General features: G+C 37.7%; 1 protein-coding gene across 5 annotated transcripts in view; it reads right to left on the bottom strand.

Moving 5' to 3' along the window:
- The window catches only part of RALGPS1 (Ral GEF with PH domain and SH3 binding motif 1), a 65,959-nt gene that overhangs the window by 17,358 nt on the left and 33,750 nt on the right, over positions 1 to 14,851 (bottom strand). For all 5 annotated transcript variants that reach the window (XM_065648217.1, XM_065648218.1, XM_065648219.1 and 2 more), the window contains exons 10-12: positions 7,962 to 8,099; positions 6,230 to 6,323; positions 2,351 to 2,418 (exon numbers count right to left, since the gene is read on the bottom strand). In XM_065648217.1, coding sequence (XP_065504289.1) covers positions 2,351 to 2,418; positions 6,230 to 6,323; positions 7,962 to 8,099 — 300 coding nt within the window. The remainder of the gene's footprint in view (positions 1 to 2,350; positions 2,419 to 6,229; positions 6,324 to 7,961; positions 8,100 to 14,851) is intronic.

Raw genomic sequence — 14,851 nt, 5'->3', positions numbered from 1 at the left:
TCCAGATTCCTGGTAGGGTGGTAATATAAAACTTCTGGTCTACTTATTCTCCTCTCAAGAATTATACCAAGACCTACTTGGAAAAAAAAAGAGAAAAAGGAGGGAGTGAAGGTCCAACTCTGACTATTGCATAACAAAAACCCCAAAATAAGGGCTGCCCACAGCTGAGGCCCGGTTGTTGCTAAAAAGGATTTCTAAATACTAACTGAAATGAACAGCTTCGTTAAAAATCACAGAATCACGAAGACCGGTCCTTGAGTCACTTAGATATAATTTTCTGGACATGGTAATTATTTTAACATTATTTTATCTTTTTATGTTGTTTTCCGGGACAGGATAAACATGGTCTATTTCAGAGAATGAGTAACTATTTTCTATATTCTGATTAGCACCACAACCTGAACTGTTCAAAATAACAGTAAGATGATCAAGAACATGCATAAAGTTTTCCATGCCAAGCTACACTTCATGTGCAAATTCTAAGGAACTTCAGTTGCTTAGAAGGCTAACTTATTTAACATATATTACACAAAATCTTTTCTTTCATTCTGGGAAAACAGATTGAGTTACACCTTCCAAAACAACCTAAAAGCTGTATTGTAGATGCTGGGCACCTCCCTGCCAGCACTGCAGGAACACAGATGTCTTTTTCAGCTAATTCAACTGGAAACTCTGAGCACGCTATAAGCTCGGCAGCTACATTCTCTCAAACCATAGCAAGGCAGAACGAACAGACTTAAGCTGCTGCCAAGGAAGTTGTGTGAATCACACAGTTCCTGAAAGCATACAATAAACTGCTTAAAGCTCCTTTTTAAATGCTATTTGCAAGAGACAAGAATCTCTGAAGTGTTATGGAAGGCATGAAATCTTCCCATGAAAGCACTGTTCAAAATTATACATGCATTTGATAATTAAATGACACCATCCTAGCCACTCATGTACCAAACATAGCTTGCTGGGAGACATTCACTTTAATCAAATGTCTGCCTCCTGTTTGAATTTACTGGAAAACCAGTTGGCAGCCAAAGTGGAAAATGGACACGTGGTTTGCTCCAGTACTTTTCAAACAGAAATACTGAAGGATTTAACTGTTTTTATTGAGCTTCACACTCATAAAGATACTTTAAGGGGGAAAAAAGAAACCCACAATGTCCCTGGCTAGACTACACTGTTACTTTTCTCTTGAAAGGGAGAAAAATGAAGCTGAGTAGGAGAAAAAGTCACAATGCTGGGAAAGAAAATCCATTTCCATCCTCAACACAAGTAATTATACTTTAGGAAAGGAAAACACTATTCCCTGGACTTAAGTCCATTATAGACTTTGGAATTATTACTACGATATCGAGATCTTTCTCCATATTTGGAAACACACAGCAACCTATAAGAAGGCAGTATGTCACTCACAGAACTCAACCAGACTTATTGCTATTAGTAATGTATTAACATTTTGACTATCAGGAGAACTGAACTGATGACTGCCCTCATGGGCCAAGAACCTTTATTTTACCTTAAAATCACTATATTCAGACTCCTGTGCCTTAAACTATTGACTGGAACAGTAAACTGCTGCCTAAATATTTTGAGATCATCTCTTATCATTATAGCTTGCTGACTGCAAAGGACTTACTCCTGGCACACAATGGCTGCAGTGGAAATTATCTCAAACTATAATTTGAATTCAAATAGAGTTGACCCGAATACCTTTGAATGTGCTATTTTTAATTCCCCATGGTCAACTATCTCATTACTGATATTTAGGTATTTTAGCTCAGAATTATTTGACACTAACATATCGCTGTATTTCTATTTATTAATGTTGTGAAAGAAACAATAAATTATTGCCTTCACGCTCAGTTAAATTTCAGTTTGAATTCATGCTAACTTACTTAAGTAACCTTCTCCAGGAATTAATTTGTTTTTTCAATAAAATACAATTTTTTCAGCCACATAGGTGCACGTCACTGAAAAAAAATCATGTGGGTATTACAAAATGCTGGTGACATTTATTGTCTAACTGGCAGTAAGTGAGAACTCTCTAGCTGAGCAATAAATACAGCAGTCCACAAGCTGTGAAGTTTTCGAAGGAAATACTAACAGAAAAATGGAACAATGACTCAAGACTTGGTTTCTAGTAGTTATATTGTTTCTCACTGAATAAACCAGACTTAAAGAGCACGTAGGGGGGCACCGCAGATTCAGAGGGGAAAGTTCACCCTCTCCTAATACTGCCAGATACCATGCCATCACATATTCAATTCAGTGGGTACTACTGTTTTCCCATATACTTCAGTGGAGGATTTCTGTAATTAAAATTATTTCCTTACTCAAATATTCAAATAAAGTTTTATACCTGCAAGATCTTCTTTGGAGGAAACCAGTCGAGGAGAGCTGTTACCTGGCTCAATTCTTAATGATAATCTGGAAAAACAAGTTTTTAGCGAAATTTAAAAAAAAATTCTCAGTAAAAGTTGAAAAGTTGAAATTCTCAATAAAAGTTGAAGCTCTGAAGCCCCTTGGCTGCCATTGATGCTCTGAGATAACAATGATTCACAATACATTTTGGGCATAACTAGAAGGAATCCTGGTGCTTTAGGTCCTATTTTTGCCCCCTTAGTCTTGTAACTAGCAAATTTTTCATTTCTCAGCTTCTGCAGAGGACAGTATATGAGCTGAGCAAGAAATATCTACTATTTTTAGGAGATGACATCATTGTCAGGGGTTTTCTGGAGCGTTCCTACTTGCTGACAAGCACGAACTTAAAGCAAGCAATTGGTCTGGCACAAAAAAATGCAGAGAAAAGCTTTGTTTATATAAAGTGGCTGCCAAATTTTCCTTTTCAGTGTAATTGAGGTTCTCATTTGGCGAAACGTGTGTTGGGATCCTGCCAATACATTTTAGGGCAACTATCTCAGTTTGTCTCCGGCAGCCGGTACCGAGGTGGTTCTGCTCTGCTCTCCCTGCACGCTGCTGCTCGAACAGAGCGGCCGCTGGAAACGGAGGGAGAGGAGATTCCTTCCCACTATTAAAACTTAGCACACTTTGCCTTTTTAAGGCTTACAGTTTCTTCTGGCATGGGATCAGAAAATGCCATGAAACTGAAGATCCATTAGGGAAAACTGAGAGGAAAATGTGAAATCAAATATTAAAAACAAAATCTAAACACTTCTTATCAAATACAAAAACATGGAAGAGGAATGAGAGTTCACTTTATGGGTAGTTTTGATGAAAGCAGACTTTAAATTAAAGTTTTATTGTGATGAAACAAACATGGTAGAAAAAGGTCAAAGTTTCTCAATGTATATAAACTGCAGCAACTTTACTATGCCAAGAATCAAATCTTTCCCTATTTCTAATACCCCTTTTGACTTCAGTCCAGTTTTTTGTTGCCATAGTGAAGCCTAGAAAGAAAACTGCTAAATTTGATTGAATATATTCTCACAAATAACTAAATCAAAAGAAAAAGTACTAAATTATCTTTAAGAAACATCAAATACCTTCCAGCATTATAAGCAAGGCTGCTGCTGAAGTTAACGTGATTTTCAAATTTAAACTGCAATTAGTCATGACTTGTAGTTTTTTTAAAATATTATGTTATAGTACCATATACTTATATAAACCATTTGTTTAATCTGTTTTTCCTAAGATATTACAGTTCATGAAAAATATTATATATATAATGTAAACATTTATGTATCATCAGGAAACTCCATCCAAAAATCAAGCTAAGCAACATGCCCAGTTTCTTGAATACAATCCAGGGGCTGTGAAGCCTATACTAACTACAGTTCTTCACCTTTACCAATTACTACTCAGTTTAATTTTGCTCTATGTTCATGATTTTAATGAAACATGGAAGTACGTGGGAAATCAGTAAAAAATGACCATTTGTTAAATTTTAACACTGAGATTTCAATCTCAGACTACCCTGAACACAAGTCTTAGACTGCCTGACCTTTCCAAAAGGCTCTGTGCAACGCTAATGTTCGATGTGCATCTGCTGCGCAATGCATCTCTACTCGTGAAAAGTATACATGTTAAGAGACCGAGTCAACGAAGAACATACAAATTCCATCATCAGTACTCTGGCAGGAATTCTAATTCCCTGAAGCCAATAAACTCTGCTACGAAAACATCATACAAACACATTCTTTTTTTCCAAACCGTTTTCCTACAGAAACATCACTATCCTTAGTATCTGCGATCAACCAGACACAAAAGCACAAACCTATCAAACCACAGCCAAGTACGATCTTTTGTGGTGAACTATCCAGTGCTGGTTCAGCTCCTTTTGCTGAAGTTTATCCTAAGCAGGGGGACAAACAACTTTGGACATTTTCTCTATGTCCTGATACTCCAAGAAGATCCCAAAGAATAACTTGTCTGAATGGTTTTACATCTATAATTATTATCTCAGGAAATGCAAAGCTCCACACACATCTATCACAAGAACCCCTGTTGGCAGATGTGGCTGGGGAACAGAACTGCACACACAGTGTCCTGACCAGAGTGAAGGGGAACGGCCTTGGCAGCTGGAGGCATCACCAACTGCAGTTATGTTCAAAATCAAAGACAAAAGACAAATGGCTTGACCCACGCTCTGCTCAAATATGTGGGGTTTTTGTCTCTGTTATGGTGACACCTTTTTTCCATGAACTTTCTCAGCAGGATTTTGCATCTGTATACCAGCAATATCAGCTATAATTGCAGAGAAATGTAGAATGGTTAGGGTAGGTCATTCTTTATGCTCATATGTACATGACCCCATGCTGGTAATACAGAGTCTTCTAATTCACTGAATCTGCTCTTTTCACAACCTGGTAGCCTTCATTTCATCAACTGATCAAGTTTCAACCTAAAATGATTTAATTATTTGTCTCACTACTCGGATTAAGAAGTCATTCCAGAATTCTATTACTCTGATGGTTAAGAACCATATTTCAACATTCAGCTTCTAAATCTTTGTATTCATTTATCCTTGTGCTACCATTACAATTTAGTTTAAATTGCTCTTCACTCTCCCTATTTTCTCCCAATTGTGTTTATACATAGTGATTCTATTACCTAAACTCCTTTTCTAGCCTAAAGTCAAACCTAGTTCTCTACGTCTGGTGTTACGAGACAGAATTTATTCACCTGAATGTAGCAGCATTTTTTTAAACCCACTGTAAGAACGGATGGCCAGAACAGTGTACAGTACTCCACATAAGGTCTCACCAACTCCTTTTGAAGCAGTATTAACAATTTGATTTTTATAGAAACACTATATTTGATAGTTAGTAGGGATGAATTTGTCTTTCGTGGCTGCATCTCACTTCTGACAGACATCTACTGATCAATACCATAAATTAATGTTAGAAGAAATATAACATTTTTTGTGTCACTATCATGTTAGTCATCAGGCCACCTAACTCTTCCTTTGTGATATCCAAATCACCTTCTACTTCAATGAACCCTTCCAACACTGTTTTATTGGCATGTGGTTTATGTATTACAGAACATTTGATTGCCTTGAATACTTTTAATTCTGTTCACCTAAACAGAGGTACTATATTTGTCAATATCTAATTTTATAGCATTGCATCTACCATGGTTGAATTATTTAAAACTTTGACTGCTAAACGTATGATTTAATGTGTCAGTTCCTTCAGAACTATTGGCCAGTGATTATCACCTCCTTCAACTGGAGCACATTCACATACTGACCAATGTGCTTTACAGTGTCTGTGCCACCCCATTGTGTGGGTCAGCTCTTCTCCATCTCATCTGTAAGCACTGCTTTAACATGCTTAAACCCCCAAAACTGTCAGGTTTATATCTTAAGTACCAGCTCATTTGAAATAGTAATTTGAAATGGGAAGATGCTTTTAATGCATTATTTACAACAGCACAGAGTCAATCCTGGACATCTTGGAGATGGCTTTAGGGTTCTTGAACAAAATGCCCAGAATACAACCATAATGTAATAGAATAAAGACTAGATTTTCATCTGCTTTTAACTTCTACAAAGATATTTCATTTTGGAAATCAGGTTAGGCTCATAAAGGAAGACTGTCATTCTGGATTTCACTTGTGCATCCTGGTATTATCAGCTCCATTAATAAAATATTAAGAACACCAGGCAAAACTCAAAACATCTTCAGCCAATGGCTTTTTGTTCAACTCTTAATCAAGCTAACAGCCAAGTGATCTATTCAATTCCCCAAAACTTGAAGAAAATAATAGTACTTACTTATAATTGTCATCTTCTACAAATTTCTGAAGTTCTTCAATGTAACGGACAGACTTCAAATACTTTTGCACATGGGGCAGTGTTGTAAGATGATCTATGGAGTGTTCAAACAAAAAAAAGGTGAACATTCAGGTCATGCAAAATAAATTATCCTTTCAGGGTTTTTTTTCTGGTTCTTATGGTTATCTTAATGGAAACAGAGAATTTGAACCTTCCTAAATAATAAATCAGACAGAAATATTACTTTGACTCTAAGAAGATATTAAAGATTTGATTGAGCGAAAGTGATGCTCAGTTGTTAAAGAAAACACAGATGTGTCTCATCATAATGAAAGCTAGTGGATTTTATTATATGTGATCTCACAAGTGGAAAAGTGTTACTTGCTGCAAACTCTGCTTGAATTTCGTGCTCGGTGTTCTGGGGGAAATTACAGCCTGCAGCCATGACTGTTAGCGATTCTCATATGAACGTGAAGAGACTTAAAAATCCCAATGTGGAATACCAAGAAAGAGAGACACTAAGTTCAGAATGACAGAAAGGTCCTTTGAGGCATGTTGTATGGACAGGAACTTGCCTCATAATATCTAACTTAACTTTTACGGTCTCATAAAGACAAATGTTTTAAAGGCATCCATTGTTTCTTCAAGGCCGTATTTTAATTTTCATTCTGATTGTAACAGAAGCACTCAAAATTAATGCATAGCAAAGCAGGAAGCCGCGAAAACTGTAAAAAGGAAAGGGTCAGTAAAATAACGAGATTTCTTTGTCATTAAAGACAAAATGAATATCACAATAAGAACACGATAGCTGAATAATCTAGTTATTCAGAATCATACATTATTATGCCAAGTCCCTGCCTTTAAATACTTTACAATAACGAAGATGACAACAAAGTACAAGGGCTGGATACTTAAGCATACACAAGTAATTTCTCACCCCATTTCCTCACAATCTAACCTTTTTTTTTTTCTGTTCAAAATTCTCCAATACCGTAGCATTTAAGTGTTCTGAATTTATTTAATTGTACAGCTGCTCTCAAGGTTTTCCAGCTTGTTTCACATTTAAGCAATGAAAAGTCACGCTAAGTCACCAACAGTATACTGAGTATTCGTCAAGACCACAAAGCCATTAAATTTCTTGACATAAGGCTTCATTAACAGGCTAGAATTGCAGAAATGAATTTCAGAGCTCGTTAACAAAAACAAGCAGCCCTCTGATGTTCCTCACTTCATCAACAAGTGAGATATGTGGAAAAGCTTAACACACAATTTAACAACTGTTGTACAGATTTGTATTTCACTTTGTAAACACACCATCAGAATACCAACAATAAAATGATAATGCAATTAACACATTCTACACTCCAAAGATGACTTATCTACTGTAAGGAAAGATGTTAAAATAATTCTCTCTGACTGCTCCTGGTGGAAACAGAATAGAACCCAAACACAACAGCTGTACTTGAAAGTATGTCCTTTGTAGTCCAGGTGTAGCAGTAGACTCTGCACAACTTCTGTTATAGCTCTTAGAATTTTTAATACATGCTTATTTGCCTAATTTACCGGTAAGACTGAAACTGCACAGAACTGGAAGCTACATCACGTACCAGTGTTCAACTCTACCAGTGTGAGTCTCTTGTGTTGCCCTCACACAGGGCCAAAACCTGCTTTCACAATGTTGTACCAGAGAAATTTTAGTTAAGGCTTAACAGATATAACAAAATATACCAACCATAGTTGCAGGAGACTTGCAGATCAGCTATTATTCGGAGAATATTGTTCATTTGATTGGATCTTTGTTCATTCTCCATAATGCTGCCTGAAGCCGGATATGCAGAATCAATGTAGATTAAATCCAAGAGATAAATTCCTGTAACAAACAAATCAATCAAACAATTTATCTAGTGATTCAAACAGAAATAGTTGCATAATTTTTAATGAATATAACAGCCAGCAACTATTTACTCCCACGGTGGTCTGGGCCCATTAAACAAAGGAGAACTTAGGATTTGCATGTTGAAAAATTTCATAATTAGCACTTGAGTTCTATGACACCTCTTAAAAAAGGACAGAAAATATTTTGCTCATGTGCACTTATATAGGCTAATGTCTACTGCGAGCAGTTCGCAGGACCATAACAAGGACACTGAAAAAAAGACGGAGCGCCAGCGGCCACGAGGCGCTGCCCCGGTGCAGGTTCTGTGCGTGCAGCGGCAGCGCCACAGCCCCAGCACGGCCACCGGCCTCGACCCAGATTTCTCAGTAAATCTCTCAGATTTTCTCAGTAAATACAGAAAGATGGTGACTACTGTAGTTGCCAAAAATGCTGACTGTTGCCATTTGTATTGCACTTTTTCAAAGCACTTGCTGACTAGACAAAGTGTCATTTTTGATTGGTAAAGAAGCATATTACATACAGAAGTTGCGTGTGGCAAGATGCCAGCTATTTTCATCATCAAAAATATACCTATATCCAAATTTCATAGGCAGGTATTTTGTAAGTTAGTCTCTGTTGTACGGTAATTTTACCTTTGCAAATTATGTAAGAAAAAAAATAAAGGCAGGCTTAAGACTGAAATGAATTAATGATCTAGCGTAATGTTTCTTGCATGGTACCCAACTGCTTTTTATCAACACATGCCATTCAGTTTCACACACACCATTATGATTTGTAGTGGGTTTCTTTTACAGCCCGAGAACAGCTAGAAAGCAATCACAAACACAGGGAAAAACACTGACTGGGAAGTACGTACAATATACAGTCATCAAGCCTGAGAAAACTGAATCATCACTGAGATTGCCTACAAAGTTTTAGTTCTTAACTCTGGAAAACTAAAATAAAATTCTGCAACACAGTCTTGTAAAACTCATGAAAGCTACTATGAAAACATAATGCAAGGCTCATCGATTTAGTTCAGTAACTGAGTGCATTCAAACAAAGATGAGGAGGAGTAACACTTGCCTTTTGTGAGGATACTTCAATCAGTTTCAGTATTTCGACTACATGACTGCAGAGAAGGAACACAGAGGCTCTGAGTGCGTGTGCAAAACTGATTTATTTTAGGACTTCTAGCTACACTCTCTGTTGACCAAGCCTTGGGTGTAGATGATGGGAAGGAACAAAGTGCATCTCCTAGACCTGTGCAGGATGGTCTCAGACACAGGTCTGCCTGCGAAGCTCTGCAGGGAGGATGAGGATGGAATCTGACACATTTTATCCTTTCCAAAAACAACCATAGCTTTTCAGGAACATCTTTTTACCATTTACGTAAGTGCTGAGTACAAAAGCACTCCATGTTCATAGTTGTTACTCCAGAAAATACATACAAAAGATATTTTTAGTTCCTCTTAAGTTAGCAAGCAGCCCAAAAGAAATACTTATTGAAGATTTTTGTGTAACCGTATTTTGCTCAGGCTGCAAGTTATTATAGACGGTCCAAGTCTGGGGACTCATACTCCCAGTACCCGGTTGCCAAGAGGTCTCACAGACTTGATACTCCTGTGCTATTTGCTCTTCCACTTCTGTTGAAGCCGGGCTGAAGCTCCTACTATATAAATCCCAAATTCTTTTCTTGAAAGAGATAATTCTTATTTCCAAAGCTGTGGAAAGTTAGTAAATGCAGTATCTTTTGAAAACATGCATGATATACAGAGAAAATACTTTTCCTAAGTCAATATTCAGAAAATTTGCTATAGGTGAAATACAGTAGAAAAAACAAGCATCACAGATGTGATGGCTGGTTACATGCTGCTATTTTTTGTCTCTGTAATTCCATTGAAAAGACAAACAGCATAAGCTCCTAGTCTCAGATGTCATTCACAAAACTCCTACTGACCTCAGTGGTCTTGGAAGGGAAACCCTTTATGAATGCAGGGAGAAAATGCAGTACAAAATGTACCGAGTTTGCTGTGAAGGCTGTGTTCAAACAGACTGAATAGAAATCACTGTACGTGCTTCATTCAGGGATCACTGCAGCTATTGCTACTGCGTTTCAAAAACATTATCTCAGCCTGATTTTTCTTTAAAGGATTTGCTCAAACATTTAGGGTCAGCTAAAAGGCAGACTTTAATATATTCCTAAACTATTCTATGAGGTGTGTGAGAAGTTAGTGCTTATTGCTGCGTAACAAACATTCTTTTTGAGCAAGAAAATAACCTGTGCAGCATAAAAATCTAACAGATTTCCACATTAGATTTTCCATACTGGTTTTTGAGCATGTTTATAATTACTGACTCCCTCTCCACCCCACATTTTCTTGCCCTGCCTTGAAAAGAGCACTCTTAGTTTCAGGAAAATAGCTAGCTCGCTCACTTTCACTGTTCTAGCTTTAGAACACTACGTTTTCTCAATAAATTCCAGTTATTAAAACAACAGGAAATGCAACTATGCTAGTCAAGCGCAATCTTTTAAAAGGCAAGGAAAGGCACTGCCATGCCATGCGTGCAGTGAGCACCACGCTCCTGCGTCCAGCTCTGCGACCCGGGCGTCAGACGGACACGAACCTCTCGGAGCAGGTCCAGAGGAGCCACAGAAACGACACGAGGCTGGAACAGCTCTGCTGGGAGGACAGGCCAAGAGGGTTGGGGTGTTCAGCTGGAGAAGAGAAGGCTCTGGGGAGACCATAGAACAGCCTCCAGCACCTAAAGGGACCTACAGGAAAGCTGGAGAGGGACTTTTTACAAGGGCATGGAGTGACAGGACAAGATGTGATGGTTTTAAACTGAAAGAGGGGAGATTTGGATTAGATACAGGGAACAAATTCTTCCCCAGAAGGGTGGTGAGGCGCTGGCACAGGCTGCCCAGAGCAGCTGTGGGTGTCCCATCCCACCGCGGCCGGGCGGGACGGGGCTCTGAGCACCCTGCGCTGGTGGAAGGTGTCCCTGCCACGGCAGGGACTGGACTGGATGAGCTCTGAAGTCCCTTCCAATCCAAACCGTTCTAAGATTCTATGAATTACTGATAATAATCAGATCTTCGGAAGTACAACAATTTTGTGCAGTGAAAACAAATTATTTTCATGTAATCTCCTGGTAATAAGCATGCCTCAAACTTATTCAGATTAAAACCTAAACAAAACAACAAAACCCTAGAAAAAAGATTTCCATTTGGGAAAATATGAATTCTTTCCTGAAATTAAAATGTTCTTACGTGTTCTCTAGTAATGTCTCATTACTCTCACGTAGAGCTATAAGTTACATGCCACCAGCAATAGTCTAGCAAATTTAAGAAAAGCCATGTGACTTATTAAGGTTTTCTTATTTACAGCTTGTGGGGAAAAAAAGAAGAAAAAAAGACAGACCAAATTTTCAGCTCTTCTGAACTTACCTATTACCAGGGTCCAACCATACCGGGAGCTGCTTCAGCCAACATCCAACACACGAGAGTTACTAACATTTACCCACTGCAAATATGGACTAGCTATTTTGAGCAAGTTTCCAGCTATGCTCATTGACAACAAGGGTATAAACATTCTCTTGATCTGTATCAGTAGTCATAAGCATTTCTCCAGAACAAATAGTAAATTTTCCAGGAAAATATACAGATGAGGACCAACAAGATAGATGAGCAACAAAAAGGATAGAGGGGTTAGCGCAGCCCTGTAAATTCCAAATAAAAGCATAAGGAAATGGGCTTTTTGTGGGTAGTGGGGTACAGGATGACAGAAACCAAACTGCTGGATGCCAATAAAAAAATTAAATTGAATGTAACACACTGGAATGTGACAGAACATATTTGTATGTATTTATGTATACGTGTATTTATGTATGTATTTATGTATATATTTGTAAATATACATGAAGCTTCATCTTTTCAGTGGTGTTCCCCTCCTTCCCTCCTTTTAAAGCAAGAAGGATGATTAGCTATATTGACTTCTTTTAGTGCTACCAGCCTTCATCTGGGCAGTGACATTTTGAACTCTTCTATGTATAAGGTGTGATAATAGAAGTAGATGAGAATCAGTTTATTTTGCTCAGAGGAATCACAAAATTATTCCCTTCAGCAAAAGACTTTCAGACCTGCTTCTCAAAGGAAGGGCTCAGGGTTGCCACATGCCAAAGAAAACACGCAGCACTAGCTTTTCAAACCTTGGCTTACATTTGTGCTACTGTGCACTGAAAAAAATCCCTCTAAGATGTGAAGCCATCAGGATATTTTCCAGGGGGTGAGCTCATGGGCTGCTGCTTCCACAGGCGAAACATTTTCCAGTGATACTGACTTTTCTCCATTGTTACTAGAACTAATTGCAGCTGGATAGTGTATGCAGACAACACAGTATTCATCAGTATATGGTATCATGGAAATAATAACACAGACTAAGGAAAAGCATGGCCAAATAAACCAGAACTAAATTTATCAAAGGAAATCACATTGTGTAAAGGGGACTGATTATTTTTAAACTGGCAGAAAGAACTCTAACACCTAGTTCTTAAATTTTTCTTGCAGAGCTCAACCCAAGCAGCAATATTACTGACAACCTAAAGACAGGGAAACTGAAGTAAAGCAAAAAAATCACTTTGATATGTAGTATTCAGTGCCACCCAGATCACGCATTTTGAGTGCTCCATCTGCCAGACAACTTCCAAGGTTAAATTTTATTGAAAAAGTATTTATGGAGAACTGCAGTGTTCAGCAAGATGCAAAGCTAAGTCTTTATATTTGTGTTCTGATTCATAGCTAAACTTTTCCTATTATTTCTTTACTCAATACTCATGGCTTCTGAGAACGAGAAACTAGCACTGAGGCAGATAATAAATAAGCATACTTTGGAGCTGATGGGTACTAAGAACATAAATAAAAAATAATCCCAAGCCTTCTGAAATCAGTGATTATTCAACTTCAATCAGTTCTGGTGAACCTCAGCTCAAGCATATAAGCTTTAAAATTTTCATGAACATCTGTGGTATGTGATTTGTTCCACATTAAGAAAGACTGACAATAACATGCTATGAAAGACAAAAGTAAATCACACGTACAAAGTCACACCAATGGGAAAAGCTGGGATGGTATTACTTTCAACCACAGTAGCAGAAACAAATGAAAATATTTTTTTAAGGCATGTGCCTGGAAGTCATAAAATCTGGATTTGAATTTTCTGTTCTGTCACAGATTTCTTTGACCTGAGCAAGTTATTGTTATCCTCTATTTTGCATGAGTTCAGTCAAACAGATAGCATTTCCCTATCAGAAAGACATGAAAATAAATATTATGACCAGGAAGACTTAACAAAAGTGGGGTTTAAATTCCTCATAGAAAATAAGTAACAACATGCAGCCTCTAGAGGTATCAGCACCATTTATTCCTACCAATTCAGAATTTCAAGTCTCTTTCAGGGACTTATGACAATTAGCAGGCATAAAGTACAACCCAAAATTTACAGTACCTACAACTGTCTCACAAATACATACTGCTGCAAAACTGATTGTAAAAAAGACAGTGCAGATAAAGATTGAAAACTTGTATCATTCTCAGTTGTGTCTTTTTTTCCTTTCTATTTTTTTTTAACTCTCATAATGGATATAAAACTATCCTGTGAAATAGTAGAGCTGACAAATGCAAAATTAAGTGGTCAAATCACACCACTATGGTGCATGTGACATACACTTTAGTGCACAGTGCTCTGCTAAGGGTCTGTGCAATTCTGCAAATGTAAATAAGTTAGGAAACAGCTGCTATACAGTATTTTTGTTAGTCAGACATTCACTACTTTACAAGAAAGAATAATTAGCAGATGGTTAAGTATTTCACATTAGCCTGGGGACTTCAATTTGTTATTCCTACTTAACATTTTGATCAAGTACTATAATAATCTACATTTGCTTGGTAAATTGTACTGTTACTGTGACGACGACAAACACATGCTACAAGGGGAGGAAAAAAAAAAGTTAAATGCTTTATTGAACAAATTTAGTTCTCTACTTATCACGTTCACTTTCTGAAGATGTTCATCCTAGAAGCCCCTGAACGCAGCGTAACACGATGTCTGGGTGTAGAGCGTTCTTTTAGGACAGGAAGCAGTGTCTACAAGACACTGCGTAACTGGCACACATAACAGAAGGGAACCTATGGAAAGTCATGCTTTTCCCTTTTTTCTCCCCAAAAGTTGAATAATGACACTGGTTTGATAGGAAAACCAGAAGAGACAAAAATATGTTTCCAATTTGTACTCAGCTTTACTTATGTAAGCCTTTTCCCACGTACAGTAGTGTGGTTGTATCATACTAAATAAAGCAGAGGACAGAGAGAAAGCAACTTATCAATTAACTAAGTGGTAGAAAGTCCAAATCACTACAGTCAGCAGTCTGTAAAACTAGAGACAGCATTCTTAAGAGATTAGCTCATAGTCAGAAAAGCCAACAGTTTTGTGGTATCACTGGTTTCAAGAAGACTGTATATTTTCCATGGCCTAAGGGCTGGAAAATTTTTCTACAAAACCAATGTATATACTGGTTAACCTTGGTAGGACTTGGAGTACTCTAAAAACAACTGAAGATAAATCTTTGCCAAGGCAACACCATGTGATTTGTAGCACATCCTGGCGGCCCAGTGAATGGGTCACTCATGGGAAAGCAAAGGTTGTTCCGACCAGGGTCGTGTCCGGTGTCTGAGCCAGCCAGAACAC

The sequence above is a fragment of the Caloenas nicobarica genome, chromosome 19, assembly GCF_036013445.1.
Source record: "Caloenas nicobarica isolate bCalNic1 chromosome 19, bCalNic1.hap1, whole genome shotgun sequence".
Lineage (NCBI taxonomy): Eukaryota > Metazoa > Chordata > Aves > Columbiformes > Columbidae > Caloenas > Caloenas nicobarica.
This window is presented reverse-complemented; position numbering and strand designations above follow the sequence as displayed.